Source organism: Semicossyphus pulcher, unplaced genomic scaffold, assembly GCF_022749685.1.
Source record: "Semicossyphus pulcher isolate SPU_LCO1_2020_fin unplaced genomic scaffold, fSemPul1.0.p SCAF_4, whole genome shotgun sequence".
In the NCBI taxonomy this organism is placed as follows: Eukaryota; Metazoa; Chordata; class Actinopteri; order Labriformes; family Labridae; genus Semicossyphus; species Semicossyphus pulcher.
This window is the reverse complement of record NW_027211715.1, coordinates 10,896,011-10,922,374: the sequence shown is the minus strand read 5'-3', so window position 1 is coordinate 10,922,374 and position 26,364 is coordinate 10,896,011. Positions and strand designations below refer to the sequence as shown.

Here is a 26,364-nt window from a genome sequence, read left to right as displayed (position 1 = left end):
GGAATCCATCATACAGAAAGCTTCAACAGTATTTACTTGAACCACAAATTAGAAGATAGATTAAGATAGTTAATTTGACACACAGCACCTGGAGCTGGAATTTATATACATTTGTACAAGTCATGAAATATAGTTGCTTCTGATTCACGCAGAGAAGTAAGCAGATGCTACAGTGGGCTTTGCTGGCTGAGGAAACTCTGAAATAAGACAAAAGAAATTGAAGAAATTAAACCTCAATCCTCATCCAACATCTATAAAAATCGCAATTTCTTCAAGTTCTTGAAGTTGTTCTACACACCCTTGCACAGAAAAAGCAGATATTCTGTTAAGTAAATATTTAAACAAAAAGTGTGTCTTATATATCACATTGGAGAAATCAGGTTAATGCAGAAACTGTAAGTTAAGGCAAGCACTGTGATTTCCAGAAGGCACAAGCCTAGTCATATCCTCATCCTGAACTGTGCGCATACTCCTCTGCCTTATGTCTACCAAGATCCCAAACACTAATCAGCTTTCCTGAAAGAAATGACACAATGCAAATAGATGAGCAGTGTCACCTCTTTGAAGCAGATCAGATGACAGTCCGTAGATTGGGGTGCTATCATCTCTCCTCTCAAAGTACTTTGAATCCAGACCAGCTGAGTCTCCACTGAAGACAAGAAGAAAGCACGTGAGCTTTAAGAGTGAAAGTGGAAATTAAAATGTATCGTTCATGTCCTCCTACTTATTGCCTATTTATTGCCTTTGAAATCAAAATTCATCCACAGACAAAGCAGGCTTGTTCAAGAGGAAAGGAGACTTCAACAAAAGGTTGAAAAAACATTTAAGTTTATTTTAAGCTTTAATCTGAATACATATATTCATATTCAACATATTAAAGTCATATTTAGACAGTATTCAATCTGAACTCACGTCTGTCTGGTGGCATGTTGGACTGCTATCTGTTCAGCTGGAGTGACATCAACAGCCCCCACAGGAAATACAGCAGATTTACCTGACTGAGGATAAAACTGTGCCTGTGAAATACATGGATGGATTTTTATATGTTATGTTATAGTTTTTGCCTTATTAAAGCATAAGAGACATTACCTCCCAAAAATTGTGAAAAAAGCATAATTAAGTTGTACTTATTAAATTGATGTTAAGTTTGATGGTTCAGCTATTGTTTAAAAAAGGTGTACCAATAGAAGGGATAAAATCGACAAACAGCTAATAACTAAGATTGGCTTCTTATGGCTATGAGCACAGCCAAGAGGCATTTCCTACCTTTAGTCTGGTTGTGGATAAAACTGAAGGATTCTCCAAAGATTCAGGAGACTGTGGATTTCTGGACAACTGTTTTTCATTTAGCTGCCTGTTTAGCCAACTTATGACTGTGAAAAAAGAAAAAGGAAATGAAAGAGAGTGGTGTTAAAAAACAATAGTCAAATTCATGGATTGATGGTTCAAATTAATCAAGCATTGTAATTCATGGTTTTGACACGCCCAGTAAATGGACTGCACAATAGTACCTTTGTAGTCTTCCAAACGCTCAAGCACCTCACACTCCTTGCCAATTTCACCCTTTTACACACACAGTGTGTGTGCCATGCCGCTGTTACCTAATCTAGCTCATTAACACACACTCACACACCAATGGCTATGACTTCGGGAGAAATCTGGCATTCAAAATATATTGCCCAAGGCGCATGCAAATGGGGGAGCAGGAAATTGATCAGCTGAATTTTTGATTAGTGTACTATCCGCTTCATCTCCTGAACTACATCAAAGTTCAACCCATCTCTTCTTTCAACTGACTTGAATATAATACATTATTCACAAATTGGAACAAATTTATTTTAAACCAAAAGTTTCTATGAGAGCTGTTGAAGGTGAAGTTTGTTTATAATCCAGAATAATGGAGAAACTTTTTTCTGGTAATAGAGGTTGCTGTGTATTTTATACAGTAAATATACTGTAAGTAGGTTGCATCACTAAATAAATTCTCAAACTTCATTGTATTGGGGCAGCTGTGGGTCAGTGGTAGAGTCCTTTAATCGGAAGTTCGGAGGTTCGATCCCCAGCTCCCTCAGGCTACGTTTGTTGAGGTGTCCTTGGGCAAGACACTGAACCCCAAATTGCTCCCGGTGGCCAACATAGCAATGAATGTGATTACTGATTGATAGTCAGGCACTTTCCGTAGCAGCCTCTGCCATCAGTGTATGAATGTGTGTGTGAATGGGTGAATGTGATATGTAGTGTAAAAGCAACTTTGAGTGGTCGCAATGACTAGAAAAGTGCTATGTAAGTACAGTCCATTTACCTTTTACCATGTACTGGGGATACGCTTGACCATAATGCCTAAATACTTGTTAAAACTAACCTGTTGCGGGGTGCTGAAAACTATAGAATTGAAAGATGAATGCTTAATCAGAAATGTATGTGCAGCACATATTGCTACATAGCAAGCTATAGCAGACTTGAGTGGATTTTTAAACACTGATGGACTGAGAAGTCTGGCTTTTTGCAAAATAAAAAATAACTTAATTAATTTTAAAAGTGGGGCATTTTAGCATCAGTGTGTGAGGCAAACTTCCTCACCATTCTCATTTGTTTTTAACACCTCCCTACTGTCATTTAGCTTCTTGACCGTCGTCTCCAACTTCTCCTTCAGTTTTGAAACCTGTAACATACAATTAATATTGTCATACTGTCATCAAGTTCATCAAATCAAATATGAAAGTGCACCAAAATCGCATCAAAAATGTATTTTCTATAAATTGGCCTAAAAAGCCAACTAGCATGTTAAGTTGTAAAGTGATATGAGCAGTGTCCATTGGTATTGTTTGTTTGGTGGTTAAAATGCTAAGATGTCGGACTAGGGATGGGTATTGTTAAGATTCTAATATATTACTATATACTTTATAATATTACTACTCTCATCGATACTGCTTAACGATCCAGTACTTTAATGGTATTATTATCAGTTCTTTTTGTTATTTTTTAAGAGAAAAAACGAAAGAAATTCAGAACAGAATTAAAGGAGAAAAACGGTAGTTTTAAACCTGGGCTCTATTTTTACAAATCTTGATGTCGAAATGACTCATAGGAACAAAAACCTTTGACATCGGTGCTGTAGATGGCCTCCACCGTAGCCACGATACGGCCGCAATGGCTGCAACAATTGTGCCCAATCAAAGTAGTCCACTAAAAGTGCTTGTTTTTGCCGCCAACAGGCTCAGATTGTTACTCCAGGTGTTCGACAACATTAAGGAAATGATTCCTACAAAGATCGTCCTTTTTTCAAAGAGTAACATCCTTTTTGTGTAACCAGAAAAAGAAGTCTTGCTCAAGGACAAGTCTCGCTCTGAGTTTTAATTGGAGAGATGATTTGTTTACGCAGAGGACTGCCAGCAAGAATATATTTCAAAAGCCATGGCTGAATATTTACCTGATTTCATTGATGAAGATGAAGCATTGGAATTAGATGGCCATCCCAAAGTATTTGACCCAGAACATACAGACGAAGACCTCATACAACTTGAAGAGAGAACGAGGAGAGAGAGAGAGAGAGGGGCGACAGGCAGAATAAAACAAATATACTAATCTACGCTTGCTTCTTTCTGTACACCAACACAACAATCTCTACCAAAATCTCTCTCCAACTCTAACTCACGTTTCCACCATCCTTTTATGTCTCACCACCCGCAAGATTTCAGAGTGAGACTCCGTGAGCGAGAGTTCTGCTTCTGGTTACACAAAAAGGATCTTACTCTTAAAGAAAAAGGACGATCTTTGTAGGGATCATTTCGGAAAGGTTGTCGGACACCTGGAGTAACAATCTGAGCCTTTCAGTGGCGAAAACAAGCACTTTTAGTGGATGTACTTTGATTGGGCGCAATTGCCCCATGGGATTATGTACGGTGGCTACGGCGGAGGACAAGGTAACATTTCCGTGGCAATAATAAACAGGAAACTTATTTTCTTAATTTTTCCAGTACCGAAAGCCGAACTGGAGTTTCTAATACTACGGTCTTCCATTATTCAGCCCCGGGGCCCATTTAATACCAGGTTTTGGTACCCATCCAAATGTAGGACAAGATATGTGTTCATGGGTATAAATTATAGAAGAGGGAGAGCTACCAGGAAAGTAATGTAGGTTCTTGTTAAATGTTTGTGGTTCTGAAGTTGTGTAGCAGGCTGGGTATGGCTGTTACTCACTGCGCCTTTAAAACAGTGGTTGTCAACCTTTTAGAGTCAAGACCCCCCATTGTAATCAAGTTTGTGTTCAAACAATTGAAAGGATTACATGAGATATAACCAACTAGAAATAGGGTTATGTCAGCTGAGGCTGTGTAAACATTATAGAAATATGCAATTCATTTTGATTAATTACATAGCCGGTATTTAATTACATTTTTTGTTTTGACAGTTTGACCTAAAACCTGTGTGGTAACCATAACTGATAATCTGTTGTGGTGGATACCACTATGATCGTATTAATATTACAAAACATTTAGAGATCCTTCACCATCTGTAGAACATAGGATGTACTGAAATGTTGCAAACTTGTTTAAAATTGACTTAAGTTGAGTGTTTTAATATGAAACCCAATTAACACTATGGCTGCTTCTCATGTCTCTTATTTGATATTTCCTTGCTCCTCGATTCTTGCTCGAACCGGAAGTAGTTCAGGAGCTGCCCTATTTAGGACCGTCTCGAAGCTCTTATAGTTTTACAGGGCGCCTTGAAACCGACTATAAACAACGTTGGTAAAATAAGTTGGTATTTGACTACCTGAGATTGTTTAGAATGAAATACTGAGCATAACTTGTCCTAAAATAAATAAAATGCAGTAAATAACTGCTGATTTGATTAGTTTTCCTAGTCACCAGCTAAGAAAATAAATTAGTAAAAACAGATTCCTTTCTATTAAATTTTATTTAAATATCATAATCAGTGTTTTCCCTGCTAACTTTTATTACGGATGAATGAATGAATTCAGAGGCAGCAGGAGATTCTCTCTGTCAGCAGGTAACACTTTTTTATTGTCATTTTATTCAGTCACGTGTGAGACTGAGCATTAATGAGGTTGGGTTTGATCAGCGTGACGTGATTTCTATTTTCCCTGAAACTTTTAGCCTAATAAATAATTTTCATAGTTCATGGACATAACAGTATTTGGGCTTTTTAAGTAATGAATTCAGATCAGATTATCAGTAATCAAAAATGCAAATAATGAACAAATAATATTAAGGCATAGTGCCGGTAAGAAATGTCTTTATGGCTCTAAGCAGCAGGCACACAGACTGCAGCCTGTTCTTCATGTGTAGGTGTTTGCTTGTTTGTTTGTTAGAATTAATACAGTGCATGTGTGCAGACACATACAGCTGGTAAAGCAGACTGACAGCTGATCCAGTGATCAATTAACTTCGATTGAACTGCTGTTTGATTGAATAATTGTTACCTAAAGCCCCCCACTTCCCTCTGCTGCTGATATGAAAAGACTCACTGCTACACAGCTTCATATATGGAGCCTGAAGCCCACGAGGTAAACACTACTTTTCAACCTTATGAAGAGATCAAGAAAGGCGTAAAAAAAACCTGTTAAATGTAAGTCTGCATCATACATCATTCAAAGGCATACCTGCTCATCCTTGGTGGTTAGCAGCTGTTGAGCACTCTGTAGACTCTTCTCAACATTCTGAAGTTTTTCTGATGTTTCCTGGAGGACCTTCTCCTGTGACACGGTCACAGTGTTTTTGACTTTTAATTTTCCCACTAGGCCCCGAACCTCTCCCTGCAGCTTCTTAATGATACCATTCGCCTGGAAAAAAAAAAAATTATAATTACGAAGGTAAGAAACTGGACCATATTAAAACATAAAGGTAGAGGTTTACATTAACAAGGATTGGCTGAACAACAGAAACACCTAGCTGTCTAAAGCAATGATGTTCCAAAATACAAAAAAATACATCCTTGAAAGTCACAGTAATGAACACCAGTCCAATCCAATCCACCTTATCTATATCGCACAAATTAAAAAAATACATCAAAGTTTACCAAAGTGCTGCACAATGTAACACAGAAAAATGCATAAAAACATAAAGCACACAAGAAGAACTGTAAAATATATAAAAACACATAAAAACCCGTAAAACACATAAAAATACAACAATAAGACAATAAAAATGACACAGAAAGACAAAGTCCACAAAACTCTGGGTTAAAAGCCAAAGAATAAAAGTAACTTTTAATACGTAATTTAAAAGTAGGTAAGGTCATCCTAACGTTGAGGTGGAGCTTGTTCAATAATTTGGGGGCTACTGCTGAAAAAGCTTGTTCAACCCTGGTTTTCAGCCTAGTCTTAGGAACGACAAGAAGCAGCTGGTCAGTGGACCTCAAAGACCTCAAGGGGGTATAGACATGCAGGAGGTCAGAGATGTAAGGAGGTGCTAACCCATTTAAAGATTTAAAAATGAACAATAAAATCTTAAAATGAATCTTTAAACCAACAGGGAGCCAGTGGAGAGAGGCCAGAATGGGGGTAATGTGTTCTTACTTACGGGTGCCTTTTAAAAGACAAGCAGCAGCATTTTGGACCAACTGTAAGCATGTAAGTGAGGCCTGGGTAACACCATCACTTCAGTTTTACTTTCATTACAATTTAAAAAGTTCAAGGCCAACCAGGCTTTGATGTCTTTAAGACACTCCAGCAACTGCTTCAGGTAGCTGCCTTCATTTCTTTAAGGGGTCGGTAAACTTGCGAGTCATCTGCATAAAAGTGGTAAGAGATGCAATGCTTTTTAAAAATCAGACCTAGAGGAAGAAGGGAAAGTGAAAAAAGGAAGGGCCCAAGAATTGAACCTTGGGGGACTCCACATGGTAGGGGGGCAATGGAGGATGCAGAGTCACCAAGTCTAACTGAGAAACATCTCTCGGACAAATAAGACCTGAACCACTCTAAGGCTGTACCCTTTACAGTGCTCTAAGCGAGAAATGAGAGTTGTGTGGTCAACCATGTCAAAAGCAGCAGTTAGATCTAAAAGCATAGGAAGGGCAGAGTCACCAGTCAGTAGCTAATAAAGATCATTAAAAACTCTTAAAACTCTGCTGTGAAAAGCTTTAAAACCAGATTGGAAGATCTCAAGAATGCCATGCTCATCTAGAAAAGACTGCAATTGTAAGACTAAAACTTTCTCTAAATTTTTTTAAAGGAACGGAAGCTTCGAGATTAGTATTTTTTAATCTGACGTTCAACAACTGCTTGTTTAAAATAAGTTGGTACAACGCCTGCGACAAGACTGCTGTGATTGATTTTTTGGATTTCAGGTCCAATAGTCTCCCAGGCCTCTTTAAAAGAGACAGGGCGGGACAACATCTGAGGGACAGGATGTAGGTTTTAACTGGGTAACAATTCTTTCGAGAGATGAGAAGGACACAGGCTCAAACTGGTCAAAAACAGCAGAGCAAGTAACAGCTATGGAGGGGTCAAACGTGGAGGGTGAGATGTTGGCTCTATTTATAGCAATCTTGTCAACAAAAAAGTGGAGAATTTTTTCACAGACCTCTGAAGAAGCTACAAGACAGGTGGATTGGGGAGTATTAAGAATATGATCAATTGTTTTAAAAAGAACACGCAGTTTATTTAAATTATTGGAAATTATATCAGAGAAATGTCTGGTCTTTTCAGCTTTGGCAGTTTTCTGATATTTCCTCCAGCTTTCCTTAAGGATATCATGAGGCACATGAAGCTTATCTGTTTTATACTTGCGTTCTGCTTTCCGGCACTCCGCCTAGGAGCACGAGTACTGTCATGATGAAGTCAAGTCCTCAGTATTCAAAGAAGTAGATAAACCAGTGTCAGACCGAGCTGTGTTAATAAAAGCAGATGAGCTGATCAGTGACGGAAAGTTTAACCATATGGCACCGGCACGCTGGAGCGCACAGTTTGGTAAAAGGAGAGGGCAGAGCAAAATCAAATGAAACAGGTATGTGATTAGAAAATACTGCATCACTTAATTTGACATTAAGATAGGAGAAAAGTTCTCAAACCACTGAATAACAGTGAGCTAATTAAACAATAGCCTACAGAGTGGATCGTGCAGGGATCATGTTTGTGGTAGATCTCATTAGAGATGCAACACAACAACGCGATATTGCCAGAAATGAAAGTGATAACATTAAAATATTTGGCAACTGGAAACATGCATAGTGCAGCATTGATGACTTGGGTCTGTTGCAACCCTCAATCAGCAGGGTGATCACAGTTACAGGGAATAGGCATGGGTATAGCGGGCTTGGGTACGCGACGCACATCCGCATTATTGCACGGGTATATTTTAATTCTGCCTTTAAGTTAACTTTGACAGCAGTTATAAGTAAGAGGTAAACTATCTCACCTGTGCTTGCAGACTCCTGTTTCGGTGCTGCAGTCTCCCCTCTCACGTTAGACTTTAACACAGAGCCTACCACTGCTTTTCGCACTCCTCACTAGTGCGTACAACCAGATTCTGTAGGCTGTATACTTTAAAGTGTGGCTTACAATTTATTCATGATGTTCAGTACATAAAATGGTGTTCATAATTACACAATGTCTGAGTAAATTCTATGATTATGCCGATAGATTTCACTTGTGCCCATCATCACTAAGAGAGCTTTTTTTTCCAACCAATCACAGCATCTGAAAGAATGTGTCATACCTAGCAACGGGGTCAACCACGCCTCCTCACTAAGATAAAAGTTTCTGTCTTTACCTTGCTCTGAGTTGCTCTGAGAGTGTTCCTAAATCACTCCTAAGCTAGGACTCCTTGCCAGAAGTTTTTAAGCAAAGAGTATTCTCAGAATGTTTGTGAATACGGGCCCTGGCCTTTACTAGAGCACACCAGGTAGAAGCCGGGACATCAGCCATCCAGGTTGCCCGACCCAGCAGCCTGAGGCTGTGGTGGTTAACTCCATCTCGTCAGAGATGGGGAAGGCGAGGGTGCGTTACATGGATCCCTTCATCCGGGTCCACAACAGGTACCAGCCAGGTGCCAACGATATCTAGGGTGCACCAAGAAGGAAAGTGGCAATAGACTGCGGCAGAGGTTTTCTGTACTCCCAGGTCAAACTTCACAAAGTAGTCAACATAAAGTTTGACGTTAGTAAGCTCTTGGCGATCATAATCTAGCAGAGAGTTTTTGTTTTTTGTGGCAAGCGACAGAAGTAAAGCAAACACAATCATAGCCGACAGTCTCAGACGGACGAGCCACACACACTGGCGCCATCTTCACGAGTCATGATTACTCTATGCACCTTCTCACCACTCTAAAACAGTTTAAAAAACAGTGGTTATTAGTACCTTCATAGAGCTCGGATTGAGATGCATTTATTATGTATTTATGGCCCAAATCTACCCTGAGGGCGCATGCCCCTTGACCCCTACTGGCTCCATGTACGTGAGGGAACCCCTGCATCCCAACTCTCCACACCCTAGAAACAGAGAGTGTGGAGGGACAGGGGATTCGTTTAATTCGTCTTGTCTAATTGACTCACTAATTGTTTATTTCTCTTATCTTTGTTATATACTTTGTAGCACATATGTAGTCATGTCTTTTATAGAGGAGAAATGTTAGATAAAACTTTACAAATCACTTGCTGATTAAAGCCATCAGTTACTCAATGAGTAAAAGAACTAAGGTCAAATGTATATGTGCCCCTATGTATGTTCAGTTTTGTGATTAACCAATACCGTCAGATGGGCAGCCTGCATTCAGCCTCACCTTTATCAGCTCCTCAGACAGTGACTTCACAGTTGCCTCAAGTTTTCTAGTCTGAAGTTCTTTACTTTCAGCCTTTTCTTCCATTGATTCCTAGAAAATAGATAACAGGTTAAAATGCAGTTTATTTTTTTAAGAATTAGGCAGAATCTGCATAAAAATAACATCTGGTGTGATTCCATATTTTTGCTAAATGTGAACCAATCCCCTTAAAAGACCAAAATCAACAATGGGGTGTACAGACCTGGTATTAACATGTGGTTTTTGTGATCGGATCACAAGTGGATAGCCTGAAATACGGATGTGAACACTCCCAGGAAGGATTGAGGGCACATTCAGATCTGACCTCCACATATGGAGGTAGTCTGGGACGCATTTATCCACATACATCTGGCAGTGTGTATGCACATTTGTCCTGGGCCACATTAAGCATCGCCCACTCTCCCTGTATCCACGGCAACGATCACATGGAAATGGGGAGATCACTCGCCTCTCTTTCCTGTCTGATTCAACATTTCTCCGCTGTGTCTCTTTAATATCTAATTTATATTTGTTTCTAATGTCACTCCAGCATGTGTAAACGTAGTTTATGCATTAGATCGGAGTGTGCACGGAAATACAGATAGATCGTGTCTCTATTTATTCAGTAAGGAGACTGCAGTTAAGCTTTAATACAGGACGATCCCGAACCGACTATAGGGAGAGACGGCGGGGTGAGAGAGAGATGATCCAGAGTGTATCTAGGGTGACAAGTGCTGCGGGATGAGGGAGCCTTCTTGCAGAGTGAATGATACTAAATAATTTTCTTGTGTTATCAGATGATTGTCGATTTTCAGCTTTCCAATTACCTGAACTAATCTTGCTGCGAGAATTTTGGCCAGAATTTTATTATCTAAATTAGCTAGTGATATTGGACGGACTATCGTCTTTTTGTTGTTAATAAAAAAATATATATATAAAAAAATAAATATATATATATATATAAAAAGTTATGAAGTAAGTATACTATATTAGAAAACTTATAAGGCCACTGTTAGTTTACTAGTAAGCTATGTACTACTAGTCCACTTTTTAGTTTATGAAAGTATACTTTAAGAATTATATATATATACTGTATATTCTGCTAATGGCTGTATAATATCAGCCAGAATGAATCAAGTCTGTTACAAGTTTTGATGTGCACACTTTTGTTTAAGAATGTATAAGTCATCAATGAACACATTGTACAATAAAAAAAAAAAATATTCAGAGTGTGATCTATGAGCAGTTTATCAGAATTTATATTCATGGGATCCAGCAGTAAGCAGTTTATAATCAGGAACCACGGTGATGACACCAATCTTTGCGTTTTTCATGCTCTGCCCCTGACTTAATAGGGTCGCAATCTGCCCTGTATTTCTGTGAACAACCTTTATAAAGCATAAACTACATCTCCACATGCTGTGAATGAGATGAGCCAGAGGTGATCCACCCGTAGTTACATGTCGCGCGGGGAGGAGACAGACGTCAGGAGAGGAGCAGTTAGTATAAAGTATAAACTACGCATATAGGTCCGATATGCATTTTAGCAGCTAGGGGCGGCTTTTTTTCTCCATTGTTTTCAAAGAGAGGGTCGCTTTTTGCGCGCTGCTTCTGCTCAGTGCGCCTTGCATTTTTGAGGAAACGCTATGAGGGCCTCGAGTTGAAAAACAGAAAAAAGGCAGTGTGGCGCGCCTTGCGTTTTACAGCTTGCAAAAAGCTTTCTGTCTGATCAAGCCCTAAGGCTTCATGATCAAACAAAGTTTCATATCAAAGTTTCATACACGGCTTTGTGTCTATGACCGAATCACAACCGTGTTGATATTAAGTACAACATCACAACCTCGAGTATGATATTGCTTTTATACAACAGTTACACAAGCGGCAAATCGTAGTTAACAGTAATAATCAACAACATAATATTTTTTTTCCACCAACTGAATTAGTGCCACAGCTTAACTGACACTGAACTGTTGTTGCTAACAACCCAAACATTCTCCTGCTCTCTCTGTCTACAGGTTACCCACAGATCAGCTGTTTTTTATCATGTACATTAATCTGTATGTTTTAATTTATCATCAACCAGTGAAATAAGATGGCTTAGGCGGAGTGATACACTCAGTGAAAAGTTCCAGTGATGTTGTACTCTATATCGCCACTCATGGAATGCCTTGTCTAATCAGATTACTTGGTCGGAACTAACTGTTGTATAAATGATAATACCAGGTCTGTACAGGGCCAAAGATAAGTCTAGCTTACTTAGGACTAGGGTTGGTATCATTTGGATTTTAACGATTCTGATTCCCATTATGATTCTGCTTACTGATTCCGGTTCTTAACGATTCCGATTCTTTGAGGGGCAGGGTCAAAACAGGTCACATGCTTACGAGCCAACCCAGGCTTTGCATCCTGCATTTTTTTTTACTATATATAATATTTCAAGACTGTTGTTGAGCCACCATGATTCTGAAAACAAAATTCCTGTTGGTCAATTCCATTATGCATAGTTATAAGACTTTAAAACACATCATACTATAATACAAAAAACTGTGATGCAGACTCGCAGCACAGAGAGGGGGAGAGCTGCTGCCCACGAGCACAGAGGGAGGGAGGGAGGGAGCAGATGAGTACGGACTGAAGTGATGACAGGATATGAAACTGAAAAAGGTTCACAGAAATACAGGGCAAGTCGCGTTCGAGTCAGGGGCAGAGCATGAGAAACACACACAGATAGGTGTCCTCACTGCGCTGCATGATGACAGTATTGCCGCCATCTCTCCCTCTTGTCGGTTTGGGATCGTTACATATTAAAAACTTAGGCTCCTTACTGAATAAAAACAGACACGATCTGTCAGTATTTCCATGAATGTGACAGTGATTTATGTGCATGCATGTCAATGAGCAGGGCCTTGCAACCTCCCTGAGACAGCTCTGCCTGAGTAAGATTTGTTTAGGACACGATAAGCAGAATTGAAATTAAAATTTCTTAAGGATTCCTTCAGAATCGTAATTTTAGAACCGGTTCTCGATGCCCAACCCCACGTAAGACCTCACACCCTTATATCACCCCCTACCCTTATATTCATGCAGGGGTTGAATGTGGAGACTGTCAGCACAACAAGTAACTGGGAGTGCCACTTTACAACAAGATGGAGTGGGCCAAGAACACCATTGCTATGTACATAATGGGCCATAGCTTCTACTTTGTATGGAGGCACCTGTCGTACAGCTTATGTAGCATATTGCTGAGTCTGCTTAAGCAATTACCATTCTCTTGACTGTCAATTGATGGTGTAGCAGCGTCTGTAAACAGAAGTTCTGTTTCCAAGTCTGAGAAGTTCTGTTTCCAAGTCTAAGCACAATTTTATATTATAATCATACCTCTTGATCAGAGCTTTTAATTGTGATAGATCTTCCTGTCATTCCCACCAGACAGTCTCGGCACGTATATCGTCAGTTCAACCTATCCAAGACTGAGCTCCTTGTCATCCCAGCCAGTCCCTCTATGCAACCACAGATCAATATCCAGCTTGGACAAACTGAACTCATAACCACTAAGTCTGCAAGAACCTGGGTGTCACAATTGACGACCAGCTAACCTTAAGGTTCATGTGGCCTCGATCGCTCGGTCAGACCCTACCTTTCAGACCATGCAACACAACTGCTGGTACAGGCTCTAGTGATATCACGCATTGATTACAGCAACTCCCTACTTGCAGGCCTTCCTGCATGCACATTCAAACCTCTGCAGATGATCCAGAACGCAGCAGTGCGACTGGTCTTCAATGGAACGAGCTACCAAACTCCATTTCGGTATGCAGAGTCAATTTCCACCTTTAAGAAGAAGCTAAAGATCCAGCTCTTTCATGAACACCTCTGCACTTAATGATATTGATGCTATTGATGATGATGACATTGAAGATGTAGTTTACTCTAAAAAGGATTTTCATGATGATGATGATGATGATTATACCGATCTTGTTGATGTTGCTGATGATTATTATTATTATTTAAAAATAATAAAATAAAAAAACACCCTATACACTGCCTGTTGGCACCAGTGTCCGATTGCACTTGAAGCTGTTTTTTGGCACGTACTGACTTCGTTCCCTCCTGTCTTGATCGTTGCTTGTGTTGTATTAACTCTCAGATATAAGTGGCTTTGGACAAAAGCGTCTGCTAAATGAAATTGTAACATTGTAACATATTGCCTTTCCATTTCTTTTCTGCAAAAAATTTCTTCAGTGTTTCCACTTTATTTTTTATATCTCTTAATTTTTTTCTGCCTTTGTAATTGCCATGATGTCTTTGTAAATGATGATGAGTCAATCAATCAAATTTTAATCAATCAATCAAATTTTATTTGTATAGCGCCAAATCATAACCAAAGTTAACGAGACACTTTACAAAAAGAGCAGGTCTAGACCGACTCTTTGTTATATTATTAAAAGAGAGGCCCAACATAAATCACCATGAGTGATGAGTATATTAGTAAAGGTTGAATGACAGAGTTGTCAATCATATCTAACAGTGTTTATAAAAACTTTTTATCAGTTATGTATAGTAATACAGACTACTTGAGGTAAACTTCACCATGAAAAGAAAGTTTGGCTGCCTTGAAAGTTGCTTCAGTGCTTTGTACACACTGTTATTGAGTGAGTTTCGCACTGTCTTGACATTTGCGACACATGGACGTCAGCACATGGTGAAAGACTTTTCTAAATCATGATACCCTTTGTTTAAAATAATGCAATCTCTGTTAGTTTTTTATTTGATAGTATTGAAAGTACTAAAGTTATAAAAAAACAAAAACAGAGATGGTCAAGGGAGCAGGAGAGTGAGTAGCCTTAGAGAAATAAATCTTATTTTTGTTTGACAGCAGTTCATTGAAAGGTGCAGGAATTACAACAGATTTTATATGTGATACCCCCTTTTTAAGGGACCAAAAATAATTGGACAATTGGCTCCTCGGCTGTTCCATGGCCGGATGTGTGTTATTCCCTCGTTATTTCATTTGCACAAAGCAGATAAAAGGTCTGGTTCATTTCAAGTGTGGTACTTGCATTTGGAATCTGTTGCAGTCAACTCTCAATATGAAGTCCAAAGAGCTGTCAATATCAGTTAAGCAAGCCTTCATTAGGCTGAAAAATCAGAACTAACCCATCAGAGAGATAGCAAAAACATTAGGTGTGGCCAAATCAACTGTTTGGTACATTCTTAAAAACAAAGAACGCATTGGTGAGCTCAGCAACACCAAAAGACCGGGAAGACCACAGAAAACAACTGTTGTGGATGACAGAAGAATTCTTTCCCTAGTGAAGAAAAATCCCTTCACAACAGCTGGCCAGATCAAGAACACTCTCTAGGAGGTAGGTGTATCTGTGTCAAAGTCGACAATCAAGAGAAGACTTCACCAGAGTAAATACAGAGGGTTCACCACAAGATGTAAACCAGTGATTGTCAACTGGTGGCCTACATGTCACATCCGGCCCGCCAAAGCTTCCCATACAGCCCGCAAAATAATACCTGGGTTTCCGTTTTCCGGTAATTGCCGTTTTTTACCGGTAAAATCTGGTGACATCCGACATGAAACATGACAATAATATATTTTATATTTTCAAGATGTGCTTCAAGTGCAGACTTTCAGCTTTGATTTGAGGGTATTTATATCCAAATTAGGTGAACAGTTTAGGAATTACAACAGATTTTATAAATGTTACCCCCTTTTTAATGGGCCAAAAGTAATTGGACAAAGTAATATAATCATAAATCAAACTGTCATTTTTAATATTTGGTCACAAATCCTTTGCTGTTAATGACAGCCTAAAGTCTGGAACCCATAGACATCACCAGCAATGGGTTTCATCCCTGGTAATGCTCTGCCAGGCCTCTACTGCAACTGTCTTAAGTTCCTGCTTGTTCTTTGGGCTGTGTCCCTTCAGTTTTGTCTTCAGCAAGTGATATGCATGCTCTATTGGATGTAGGTCAGGTGATTGACTTGGCCATTGCAGAACATTCCACTTCTTTGCCTTAAAAAAGTCTTTGGTTGCTTTCGCAGTATGCTTCAGGTCATTGTCCATCTGCACTGTGAAGCGCGGTCCAATGATTTTTGAAGCATTTGGCTGAATATGAGCAGATAATATATCTTGAAACACTTCAGAATTCATCCTGCTGCTTTTGTCAGCAGTCACATCATCAATAAATACATGGGAACCAGTTCTATTGGCAGCCATAAATGCCCATGCCATAACACTGCCACCACCATGCTTCACTGATGATGTAGTATGCTTTGGATCACAGGCAGTTCCTTTTCTTCTCCATACCCTTCTCTTCCCATCATTCTGGTACAAGTTGATCTTTGTCTCATCTGTCCACAGGATGTTGTTCCAAAACTTTACAGGCTTTTTAAGATGTTTTTTTGGCAAACTCTAATCTGGCCTTCCTGTTTTTAAGGCTCATCAATGGTTTACAGGGGTCATCAACTAGATTTGTCCAAGGCCAGATTTTTAAGCAGACACTGTGGGGGCCATACTCTGATAAAAAGAAATACGTACATACATATTTAGGCCTAATTAGCAGGGTTTCCATTAGAAATAAATCTGTGCTGGTCCACATGTCCTGGAAGTTTTCAATGTTCTGTACAAATGGGTGAAATTACTGTCAAATATTATTTGCATTTATTTATCTTAAAAACAATTGATAGGCAGGCTATATCAAGGGCATATAATTGGGTATGGAAATTAGTCAATTGTCCCTACAATAATTTTGTCCAATAATTAATATATGATACGCCTAATGTTGGACTTTCAGCCTTTCAAACTGTGGAGGAGATGAACAAATTCTTGATTGGAATTTATACGGAGTGCAGCAAGTCTAACTGACACCGATCGTAGCTGCGGTCTCATGATGCGTGTCCAAGTCTGCACTCGAAAAGCGGTGACTGTTACCAAGCAATGAAGATGAGGAAACATAACATTTTTCTTATCTCCCTCTGTGTTTTCAAAGGCCCTACTGGCACAAAATCTGAGCTCACTCAGCACCTGCAGGGCGGGGACAGTGCCGCGTTTCTGTCCGACACATGCTGCAGCTGAGGGGAGAGCACTTTAATTCTTTCAAACAGGACTTGTCTGACAAAACAAAACCTGTCGATCAACTTACTATCCGATCACGGATGACTCTCTCTCGTTTTAATGCTGTTTTATCTAAGTCTCATCTAAGTCTAACTGATGCACAGGGCGTAATTTAAAGTCTGTAGTAACCTTCAGCTCTAAGTCGGACTTAACGTTACACCCAGGAGTACGCCCAGGTGTTGCACTCTGTTTCAATAACTTCACTAAACTGAAATGTATAGGCTACAGTGGAACAACATGTCTCATACTCATATGACCACTTTCTTCGCTGCGTCCGCGCTGTCTGCATGCTCTCTCTCTGTCTCTGTCTCTCTCACAGTTTGTGGGAGTGCAGTTCGTTATACATACTAATATTAATGAAAATATATGAATTGGGGTAGCATATATTCCACTGAAATCCCTGATGAGGACTTCGCAGGCCATGGATAGATTCCCGCTCTATAGCCGTGGAACGCGCTGGCATCTCGTGTGCTTGAGGCATCAAAGAGAGGAGCTGTGGCTGGTGCTGCTGATGTGGATCGCTGGTTTAGCATATTCCTGAAGCACTGAGGGGACGGAGTTATCATGAATCAGTTTTTTTGGGTGAAAATATATTATTGTCAATGTTTCATGTCGGACATCACCAGATTTTACCGGTAAAAAAACGGCAATTACCAGAAAACGGAAACCCAGGTATTATTTTGCGGGCTGTATGGGAAGCTTTGGTGGGCAGGATGTGGCCCACGGGCCACCAGTTGACGATCACTGGTTTACATCTTGTGGTGAACCCTCTGTATTTACTCTGGTGAAGTCTTCTCTTGATTGTCAACTTTGACACAGATACACCTACCTTCTAGAGAGTGTTCGTGATCTGGTCAACTGTTGTGAAGGGATTTTTCTTCACCAGGGAAATAATTCTTCTGTCATCCACAACAGTTGTTTTCCGTGGTCTTCTCGGTCTTTTGGTGTTGCTGAGCTCACCAGTGCGTTCTTTCTTTTTAAGAATGTACCAAACAGTTGATTTGGCCACACCTAATGTTTTTGCTATCTCTCTGATGGGTTAGTTCTGATTTTTCAGCCTAATGATGGCTTGCTTAACTGATATTGACAGCTCTTTGGACTTCATATTGAGAGTTGACAGCAACAGATTCCAAATGCAAATACCACACTTGAAATGAACTCCAGACATTTTGTCTGCTTTGTGCAAATGAAATAACGAGGGAATAACACACATCTGGCCATGGAACAGCTGAGGAGCAAATTGTCCAATTACTTTTGGTCACTTAAAAAGGGGGTATCACGTATAAAATCTGTTGTAATTCCTACACCTTTCACTTGATTTGGATGTAAATACCCTCAAATTAAAGCTGAAAGTATATGCAGTGGTATAGAAAGAGGTATGGAGTATTCTTTTTCTTTTTTGAAATTGTGGTAGGTGACAACTTAACTCCAGCCCTCCATTTTTGTTGTGATGTGTCCTGCTATGTTTGTTTGTTTGTTTATCTCCGTTTGCCTCTTTGTTGATCAAAATCATTACAACTCAATGACTGATTAGTGCAATAATGGAACATTATGTGGAAAAATATTGAAATACTTATTGAACATTTCAAATGAACCTTAAGGACTTATTTGTCATAAGATCTTGTTCTGTTTAAACATGTCATTACTCATATTGTATATTATGCAACTCACAATGAAGAGTACAGTTAACTAGTTTTTGGTATGGTGTATAATTTTTGAATTTGCAACTTATAGATTTCTTTCTACTCTTTCCTACTTTAAACTGCAGCTTCACAAGAATTTTCCACAATGAAAGACTTTGTTCCTGTCTTACTGTTTTTATCCTAATCTTGGCTTTTCTGATGATTAAGAGTAACACACGTCTGAAATTGCAGCTCTTACCTTCTGCTGCTGAGTGGCATCCAGCACCTCTTTTGTGCGGCGCATAAGCTGGTCCTTATCTTTGACCTCCTGTTCCAGAACAGCAACTCTCATCTGCAACTGGCTTACCAAACGCTCCTTCTCATGGACCTCTGTATCCAGAGTGCTATTCTCCCTCCTGAGAGACAGGACTTGCTGCTTTGAACGCTGGCACTCCTACACACAATAGGACAATAATCCAACAACAGATGTAGTCACCAATAAATACTATAGAAATGATATAATTATATATATATGGGGACAAAATTGACATCAAAATAAAGATCCTGCATTAAAGGAGAAGTTCAGTATTTTTAAACCTGGGCCCTATTTTTTACAAATTTGGGTGTCCAAATGACTCATTAAAACAAAAACTTTTGGAATCAGTCCAATAGATTTCCAAATGTGCCCGATCAAAATACTTCTACTAAAAGTGCTTGGTTTTGCCTCTGACAGGCTCAGATTGTTACTCCAGGTGTCCGACAACATTACAGAAATGATCCCTACAAAGTTTGTTCTTTTTGTGCAACCAGAAACAGAAGTCTCGTTCTGAAATCTCACGGGTAGTGAGATGTTACCTGAACAGGATGGTGGTTTGAATGCCTCATCTTCATCGTCGATCAGGTAAATATTCAGCCATGGCTTTTGAAATATATTCTTGCTGGCAGTCCTCTATGTAAACAAATCATCTCCAACTTTAACTCACATTTCCAGCATCCTGTTCCGGTAACATTTTTGGACTTCTACTCCTTCAGCATACGTTGTGCCATAGAAACCCCCCATTATCAAACTGTTCAGCTTCTTCAGCACATTATGGCTATGACTTTTCACATTTCTACTCTTTATACTTAAATATTCAGCTTTTTCAAAATAATTTTTATAATGAAAACAGATGGGAAGAATCTTTAACTTCACATCAACTCATTCAACTTTGAAATGCTACATCTTCAGACTTAATTTTTGCTTTAAAATGTCCACAATTCTTTTTACTATTCATCTATGATTCAGCTTTTTGCTATCTTTTACAGTTTTTGAATTATCACTGTTTAAGTGTTATGCTGTTTTAGTGTGTATTGCGCGGAATGTTCAGGGCTAGAGTTGATGATTTAAAAAAAAATTAGAGTGGGAGGGATGTTTAAAATATTTCAAACTTCTTCCAAACAAATTGCTCCTCAGCCCATAAATCTTTACTCCACACTCGTAATTTGACACTTAAAATGAATAACTTCTCCTCTACCACTGAAAAATGTTTGAACTCAGTTCATTCATTTTCCTCACCGTCAGCTTCCTCTTTCTCACTTTCAGCTTCATTTTTTCACCTTCAGCTACTTTTCCCTGACCTTCAGCTTAATTTTCTATTATTCTTCTTCCATAAGTTTTTTGCCATGCTAAAACTCCTTCACATTTTCAGCTACAGAAACCATTCAACTGTTAAACTTATCTTCCTCACCTCCTGCTTAATTTTCCTCACTTTCAGCTTAATTTTCCTCACTTTCAGCTTAATTCTCCTCACTTTCAGCTTAATTCTCCTCGCCTTCCTTTTTCCCGCACCTTCAGCTTCATTTTCTTCACTTTCAGCTTCATTTTCCTCACCCTCGGCTTCTTCTTCTTCACCTTCTTCTTCCTAACATTTAGCTTCCTGTTCATCATTTTAAGCTTCATTTTCATCACATTCAGCCTCATTCTTCTTACCTTTCAGGCTTTTTAATCGCTTTCAAGCAGTTTCTTCTACATTTTCAGCAGTGTTATGCAATTTCTTCATTTTCAGCAGTGTTTTGCAATTACATTTCAGCCTTCAGCTTTCAGCATTCCCATGCATTTTCAGCGAGGAAATGCAATTTTTCTAGTTTCATAACTTTTCCAGGAATTTCATGACCGTGGGAACCCTGTTTATGTTTTTAAATGACTGTGTAAAAAAATTTAAATGTCAAAAATTACTCATAATATACTGATATTTATCAGCTGAAACTCTATTGCGCAACTCAGCCTTATGGAGTTCCAGCACATTGCTTAGCTGTCAGCAAGAAATTTGTACTGTTTTTGTTCACTCTAAACACCATCAGACCACTGTAATTTACCACACCTGGCAACTGTTTTCAGAAAAAAAGCGTTAAAAGCCACTATCCTCTCGGCACCAAATAGCAGGCAGATGGAGTTCCAGATATTTTTTTTGCAGGAGTCAAAACGAGAGCTAAAAGGAGAATAAATATTGGACATGTATTTGCCAAGGGGCCAAACACTAAAGTTCGAATGAATGATTATGATTTGTAACTGCTGCATTTGTATATGTAACATAGGTTGCTGAAAAGTTCCATATCGGTATATCCGAGTTGTTTTTCATAATTTGTGATTGCTGTCCTCAAGTGGTCAATAAATTAGTCATTTCCGGTAAAAAAAACTCAAGTAATCTGGCCCAAGTCATTTTAATTGTAGCCTCCTCATTCACCTACCTCCTCTGCACCAACTAGTTTAATCTTCAGGTCTCTGATGACAGACTCGTTCTTGTATTTCTTCTCTGTCAGCTCTCTGCAGGATGCCTCCAGCTCTGTCAGTTTACCATGAAGTTGCTGGCTGCTCTTATTATGAGCACTCTCCAGTTCCTGACGGAGTTGCTCAGTCTGTTCCCGAAGCCTGCTCTGTAACTGGAAGACAATAAAGTCATACCAATAAACAACTCTCACAAATGCTTCAGTGTAATCCTTCTTCTTTCTGCTGATCAATATGCTTGGTATGTTACAAACAAATTAGTGCTTTCCCAACAAATGACTGAATTAGGGATACACACAACACAAGAGTTTTTCTCTGCTGTGGAGAAACAACATAACTATTATAAACCTATTTTTTTATCTATGTTTATTTTTTGGAGTAATTTGTATTTTCATAATATAATGTTTTTTGATTAAAAACTGTGTTAGAAACACTGTCAAGTGCAGATGAGTCTTACCTGTACAGCTTTTTCCCTTTCTGACTGCAACTCCTGAGAATGACGGCTGGACAGACAGCTGGTCTGACTTGTCCACTCTGATCGCAGTTTGTCCAATTCTTTAGTCTTTTCAGACAAAGTCTGTGAGGGAAAATAGATGAGAATTAAAAACGCCAATTTTTTTAACCACTCCAATAACAGTAATTTTTCATTGCAAACTATGTTAATAAACTTAACATTTCTCGGTTTAAGAAAACTAAAGATTCATGTGCACAACTCTTTATACTGATTAAATGCATTCTTTTTCAGTCTAAATAATGCTTGGAAATTAACTAGGGCTGTCAAAGTTAACGAGATAATTACGAATTAACGCAAATTACTCTTGACACGCGATGCAGGCACGTTCTATGATTGTGACTTTCGGCCCACTCCGTAGTTTGGGAAATCAGGAAGGGATTCGGCGGTAATGTTGTGGATAGCAAGCTGAAACAAACTTCCTTGGTGAGCAGAAATGGATAAAGAAAAAGGATCTTTTGAATGGCAAGTTCAGATTCAAAGCCCTGCCAGATGGTTCTCTCGACAAAACCAAAGTTATTTGCATTTACTGTTGATGTGAATTGAGTTACCAACGGAGTACGTCGAGTCTCAAATACCAATTGCTGGTCAAGCACACAGCTGATGCAGAGAAACCCCTCCCGTTTACCGAAGACAAACCATGCAGCATAGTTTGCAACGGAGACACCTTGACAACTCTACATGCGACAGACTTTCAACAGCGATAGATAAATGGGTGGCTACAGCTTGTAGGCCAATTAACATTGTGGAGGACAGGGGTCTACTTGAGTGGAATGTTACATACAGATCAATATGCCCATCTGTTGTTGCTTGTTGGGCTTCAGTTTGTCATGTTATGATTCCAGCATATTTTTTGAGCATACAGTAACTTTGAGGTTATTCTGTAGAATATTCTGGACAGTATGTCATTGTTTTGGAATGTTGCAATAATAATAAACATACATTTGCATAAAGCAAGCATATTTGTCCACTCCCATGTTGATAAGAGTATTAAAAACTTAAAAGATAAAAAATGTGTGGTTATTTTGCGATTAATCGCGAGTTAACTATGGACAACCATGTGCTTAATCGAGATAAAATATTCTAATTGATTGACCACCCTTAAATTAACCCACTGCATAAGAATTTTTTTTCTATTTTTAGATCTAGATTTGTCCTTTGTCTTTTGGTGTTATGTATGTGTGGAACAGCTGGGGGCAGGCAGTGACAAGTATTTGCTGTATGTTTACTAATTTGTTGTTAAACTTTTATACAAATATTGAAAAATAAAAACCCCTGCATGCAGCAGGATAGATATGTTTATACTGTGTATGTTATTTAGATTTGTGCTATTACTCGCTTGTCCATTTTACACACCACAGAATAACCAGGCACACCTCTACAGACATCAGAAAGGTGGATAATAATTCAGTATCCAGCCTGTCCATTTGGGATGTGTTGGAATTTCGTCACATTAATCGTGTGCATCTTAGCCACCTATCAAATGATTCTCAGAACATTGGCTTTCATGTTTTGTTCTTGTCCTGATTTGCATTGTTCATTATGTTAATTTAATTTTAAGACACAGTGTTGATAAAAAAAAAATCTGGCAATTTAGCCTTACATGACGAGACCTTCAATCTTTCTACAATCATACATTAACCTGCAAAAGCCTCCATTGGGAAGATATGCAGAGTTGGAGTGCTGTTTTCAGTTACATTTAAGTGATACTATTCCCTGGGGAACTGGTTTTTTTTTTTCCAATTGGCTGATCTTTTGGTGTCATGCTGTACTGTGATTGGATTAGTCATTATATATATAGCACTGCTGCACTGTACACTGCAACATGCATTGCTTAGGATACCTAAACAGTCATTGCATTCAAGACTCAGCACTTTACCCTGGATGCTGGACTTCAATGATTAAAATCAGGCTCCTAACACCAACACAAATAATGATAAAACACACCTGTTGAGCATAACTCAGCTGTCTAGACAGATCATCGTCAGTCTTCTTTAGTTTCATCTCTAGGGCCTGCTTTTCTTCCTGAAACATGAATTTGACATATGTTTAGGGAAAAATATTCTACCAATGCAGGTCATGAAAAATACATAATGGTTGCTTTGACAAGTTATTACCACTGAAACTGGTAAATGAATGCTTTACACTTGTTTGCCATGACAATTTTTAACTGCTTCAACATACATGGCTGTCAAGTAAAATCAATAAACAAGCAGTTTGTACAACCAACAGAACTACAGGTATAAGAGCTCTGGCACTGTTTTGATTAATGTCTTTGCATAGGTTAAGAAAAACCTCACATTAATCGATTTGCAAGTCAAAGCTCTTTTCAAAAGACAAGACAACATTATAATTATAAATTAAGCTAAATAAGCCAACCTTCAGAGAGGAAAGACACACTGCCAGAAAGTCTTTAACCTCTTTGTCTGAGCCTTGGGCAAGCCGTAAAAACAAGTGGTTCAGGTGTTTGAATGCATTCGTTTCGACAACACTAAAGTTTGCAGAGCCTTCAAGTACTGGAGACTGACATGATAAGTGCAAGAGAAACCTGTAAAAAAAAACAAAAAAACATGAGATACAGTCATGTATTGTGAAATGTGATTTAACCAGGGTACATTATAATTAAAGATGTCACTCAAATTTGTCTCCCCCAGAGATTTAACTTAATAAGCTGATAGAAGCACTCACATGCATACCACATTCTCTTCAGGAATTTGCAACCCATCAATAGCTATCCAAATCAACTAATTTCAGCATTCATTGCAATTAAGGTTAACAATTTTGTCTTTACCTGACACAAAATGTAATGATCAGGAGAGTTACGAACCAAAACACAATTTGAATAAAACATAAAGTGAATCCATGTAGTTGCAGAGTGTGACTTTTTGCAATTCTATGTACCTTGGATTTACTGACTCTTGTTCAGCATAGCATAAATTAAGAAGGTCAATAAACTTCTGAGGAAATGATGCAAAGTCTATCAGAAGCCCCTGCTGCACTTTCAAACTATAAAATATGGACAAAAATGGAAACATCAGTAAAATTTCAAGAAAGCTTGTTTAATGACATACCATATTTAAAAACTGACAACTGCAATTTATACTATTCTACCAATACTTACCTATGGAAATCTTCTTCTGATATAAAGAGGTTGAAGAGAAAATATGGATCTTTATCATCTGTTAGTTTTACTAGAAGATCCTAATATAGAAAACAAAGCAGAAAGACAGTAAGTCACTGGGAAGAAAGCCTAACTTTTGTCAAATTTTTACAATAATATGAAGAAAAAGACAGGAGCCAGAGGAGCCAGAGGAGGGAATAAATGTGGGCAGTGAAGTGTTTTTCTCAATTAGCTACAACCTCTGAGAACATTACCTTAATTGTTAAGGGCACTTACTTAACTACTTACCCTTTTGTGTATTGGACTTGATGTCTGCTGAAGCTCAATTGTGACACGGATGTTTGCTTTCCTGTAAAATGAAACTGTTAAAACAGGCGACTTACATATGACCTATGTAGTTGGCACAGTCTTTTAAGTGCACAGTCTTTTAAGTGCAACCGAGTTATAATTTCTTCAAAACAGATTATGTTAATCATTCATGTGACTGCTGAAAACAAAACAAATTAGCAACACTATACACTTTAAGTATAGACTACACTAAATATGACAAACTGGTGAAATATAAATACTTCTTGACTACTTAGTGGAAGCCTGTAATCTGTTTTACACTTTTCACTTAAATATACAAGGTTAATACGGAGTAAGTGCATTCCAACACCTAATATAGTTTACTTGGTGCACAAAATTCTATGCACAGCTGTACACTAATTCAAATAAAGATTTTTTTTGTATGTTCACGCCATGTTACACCTACAACAATTCTCTATACTGCTTGTTTACACCAATAACAATGTTTGCTGCAATACTTACTCAGATCCATTTGCCTTATTTTCAATAGAAATATGCAAGTAGCTAGTTTGTTTAAAATGGGTTATCCCACGTCAGCGGTCTTACCTTTCCTCACTATCCCTGCACCTCACGTACACATGTAATACTTTGCTGAAGAGTTCCTCCATGATTTTATTTACAAACTTTAAGGGTTTTTAGCTGGGGTCGCAAATATAAGGAAATATGGGCTTCCACCAAACGGACCCTTCAGAATGTCAGTGTTATTCTTCGTTAGTTTTGATTTGGCGCTTTTCACCCGCCAACTGAGTCGCCCTGGAAACGGAAGATCTTTTTTCCTTACGTTTGACTGAGTGCCCTACCGCCACCTTACGACTGGGAGTGGAACTTATGTATTTTTCAGTTTGATGGAAATTTGTTGGTAGATTGCAGTTTTCTTAGTCTTAGTCCCTCCCACCAGAGATGCGAGCGGAGGAGGCGAGGAAGAGACACGAGGAGAGAGGAGTCGAAGCAACAGACATTTAATAACATGAGACATCCCTGCTTCAGAGCCGTCATTTAAAAGCGACATCAATTAAATATGATGTTTGGCACAGCTGCATCATCTGTCTATTTTGTTACAGCCTGCTGTTTTTTATGATCTCTGTCAGCAGAACAGTGTTTATGACAAGT

The 26,364-nt window shown here is 38.7% G+C and overlaps 1 protein-coding gene across 1 annotated transcript; it reads right to left on the bottom strand.

Moving 5' to 3' along the window:
* Nucleotides 1-25,958, bottom strand: sass6 (SAS-6 centriolar assembly protein). The gene is made up of 16 exons (XM_069679586.1): nt 25,801-25,958; nt 25,195-25,255; nt 24,907-24,986; nt 24,687-24,791; nt 24,165-24,333; nt 23,733-23,810; nt 21,732-21,851; nt 21,238-21,429; nt 18,770-18,964; nt 9,744-9,833; nt 5,627-5,806; nt 2,581-2,662; nt 1,267-1,373; nt 913-1,016; nt 558-649; nt 1-197 (listed from the first exon to the last, which is right to left on the bottom strand). The coding sequence occupies exons 1-16, from the start codon at nt 25,860-25,862 to the stop codon at nt 145-147; spliced, it is 1,770 nt and encodes a 589-aa protein (XP_069535687.1). The 5' UTR covers nt 25,863-25,958; the 3' UTR covers nt 1-144.
* Nucleotides 25,959-26,364: the final 406 nt, after the last annotated feature.

Excerpts from the sequence above, each read along its gene's own strand:
- sass6 (XM_069679586.1), bottom strand. The coding sequence starts at position 25,862 with ATGGAGGAACTCTTCAGCAAAGTATTACATGTGTACGTGAGGTGCAGG. Across the intron at positions 23,811-24,164 it reads TGTGTCTTTCCTCTCTGAAG|GAAGAAAAGCAGGCCCTAGA; the intron begins GTTGGCTTATTT and ends TTCATGTTTCAG. Across the intron at positions 21,852-23,732 it reads AGCTGAGTTATGCTCAACAG|ACTTTGTCTGAAAAGACTAA; the intron begins GTGTGTTTTATC and ends TTTCCCTCACAG.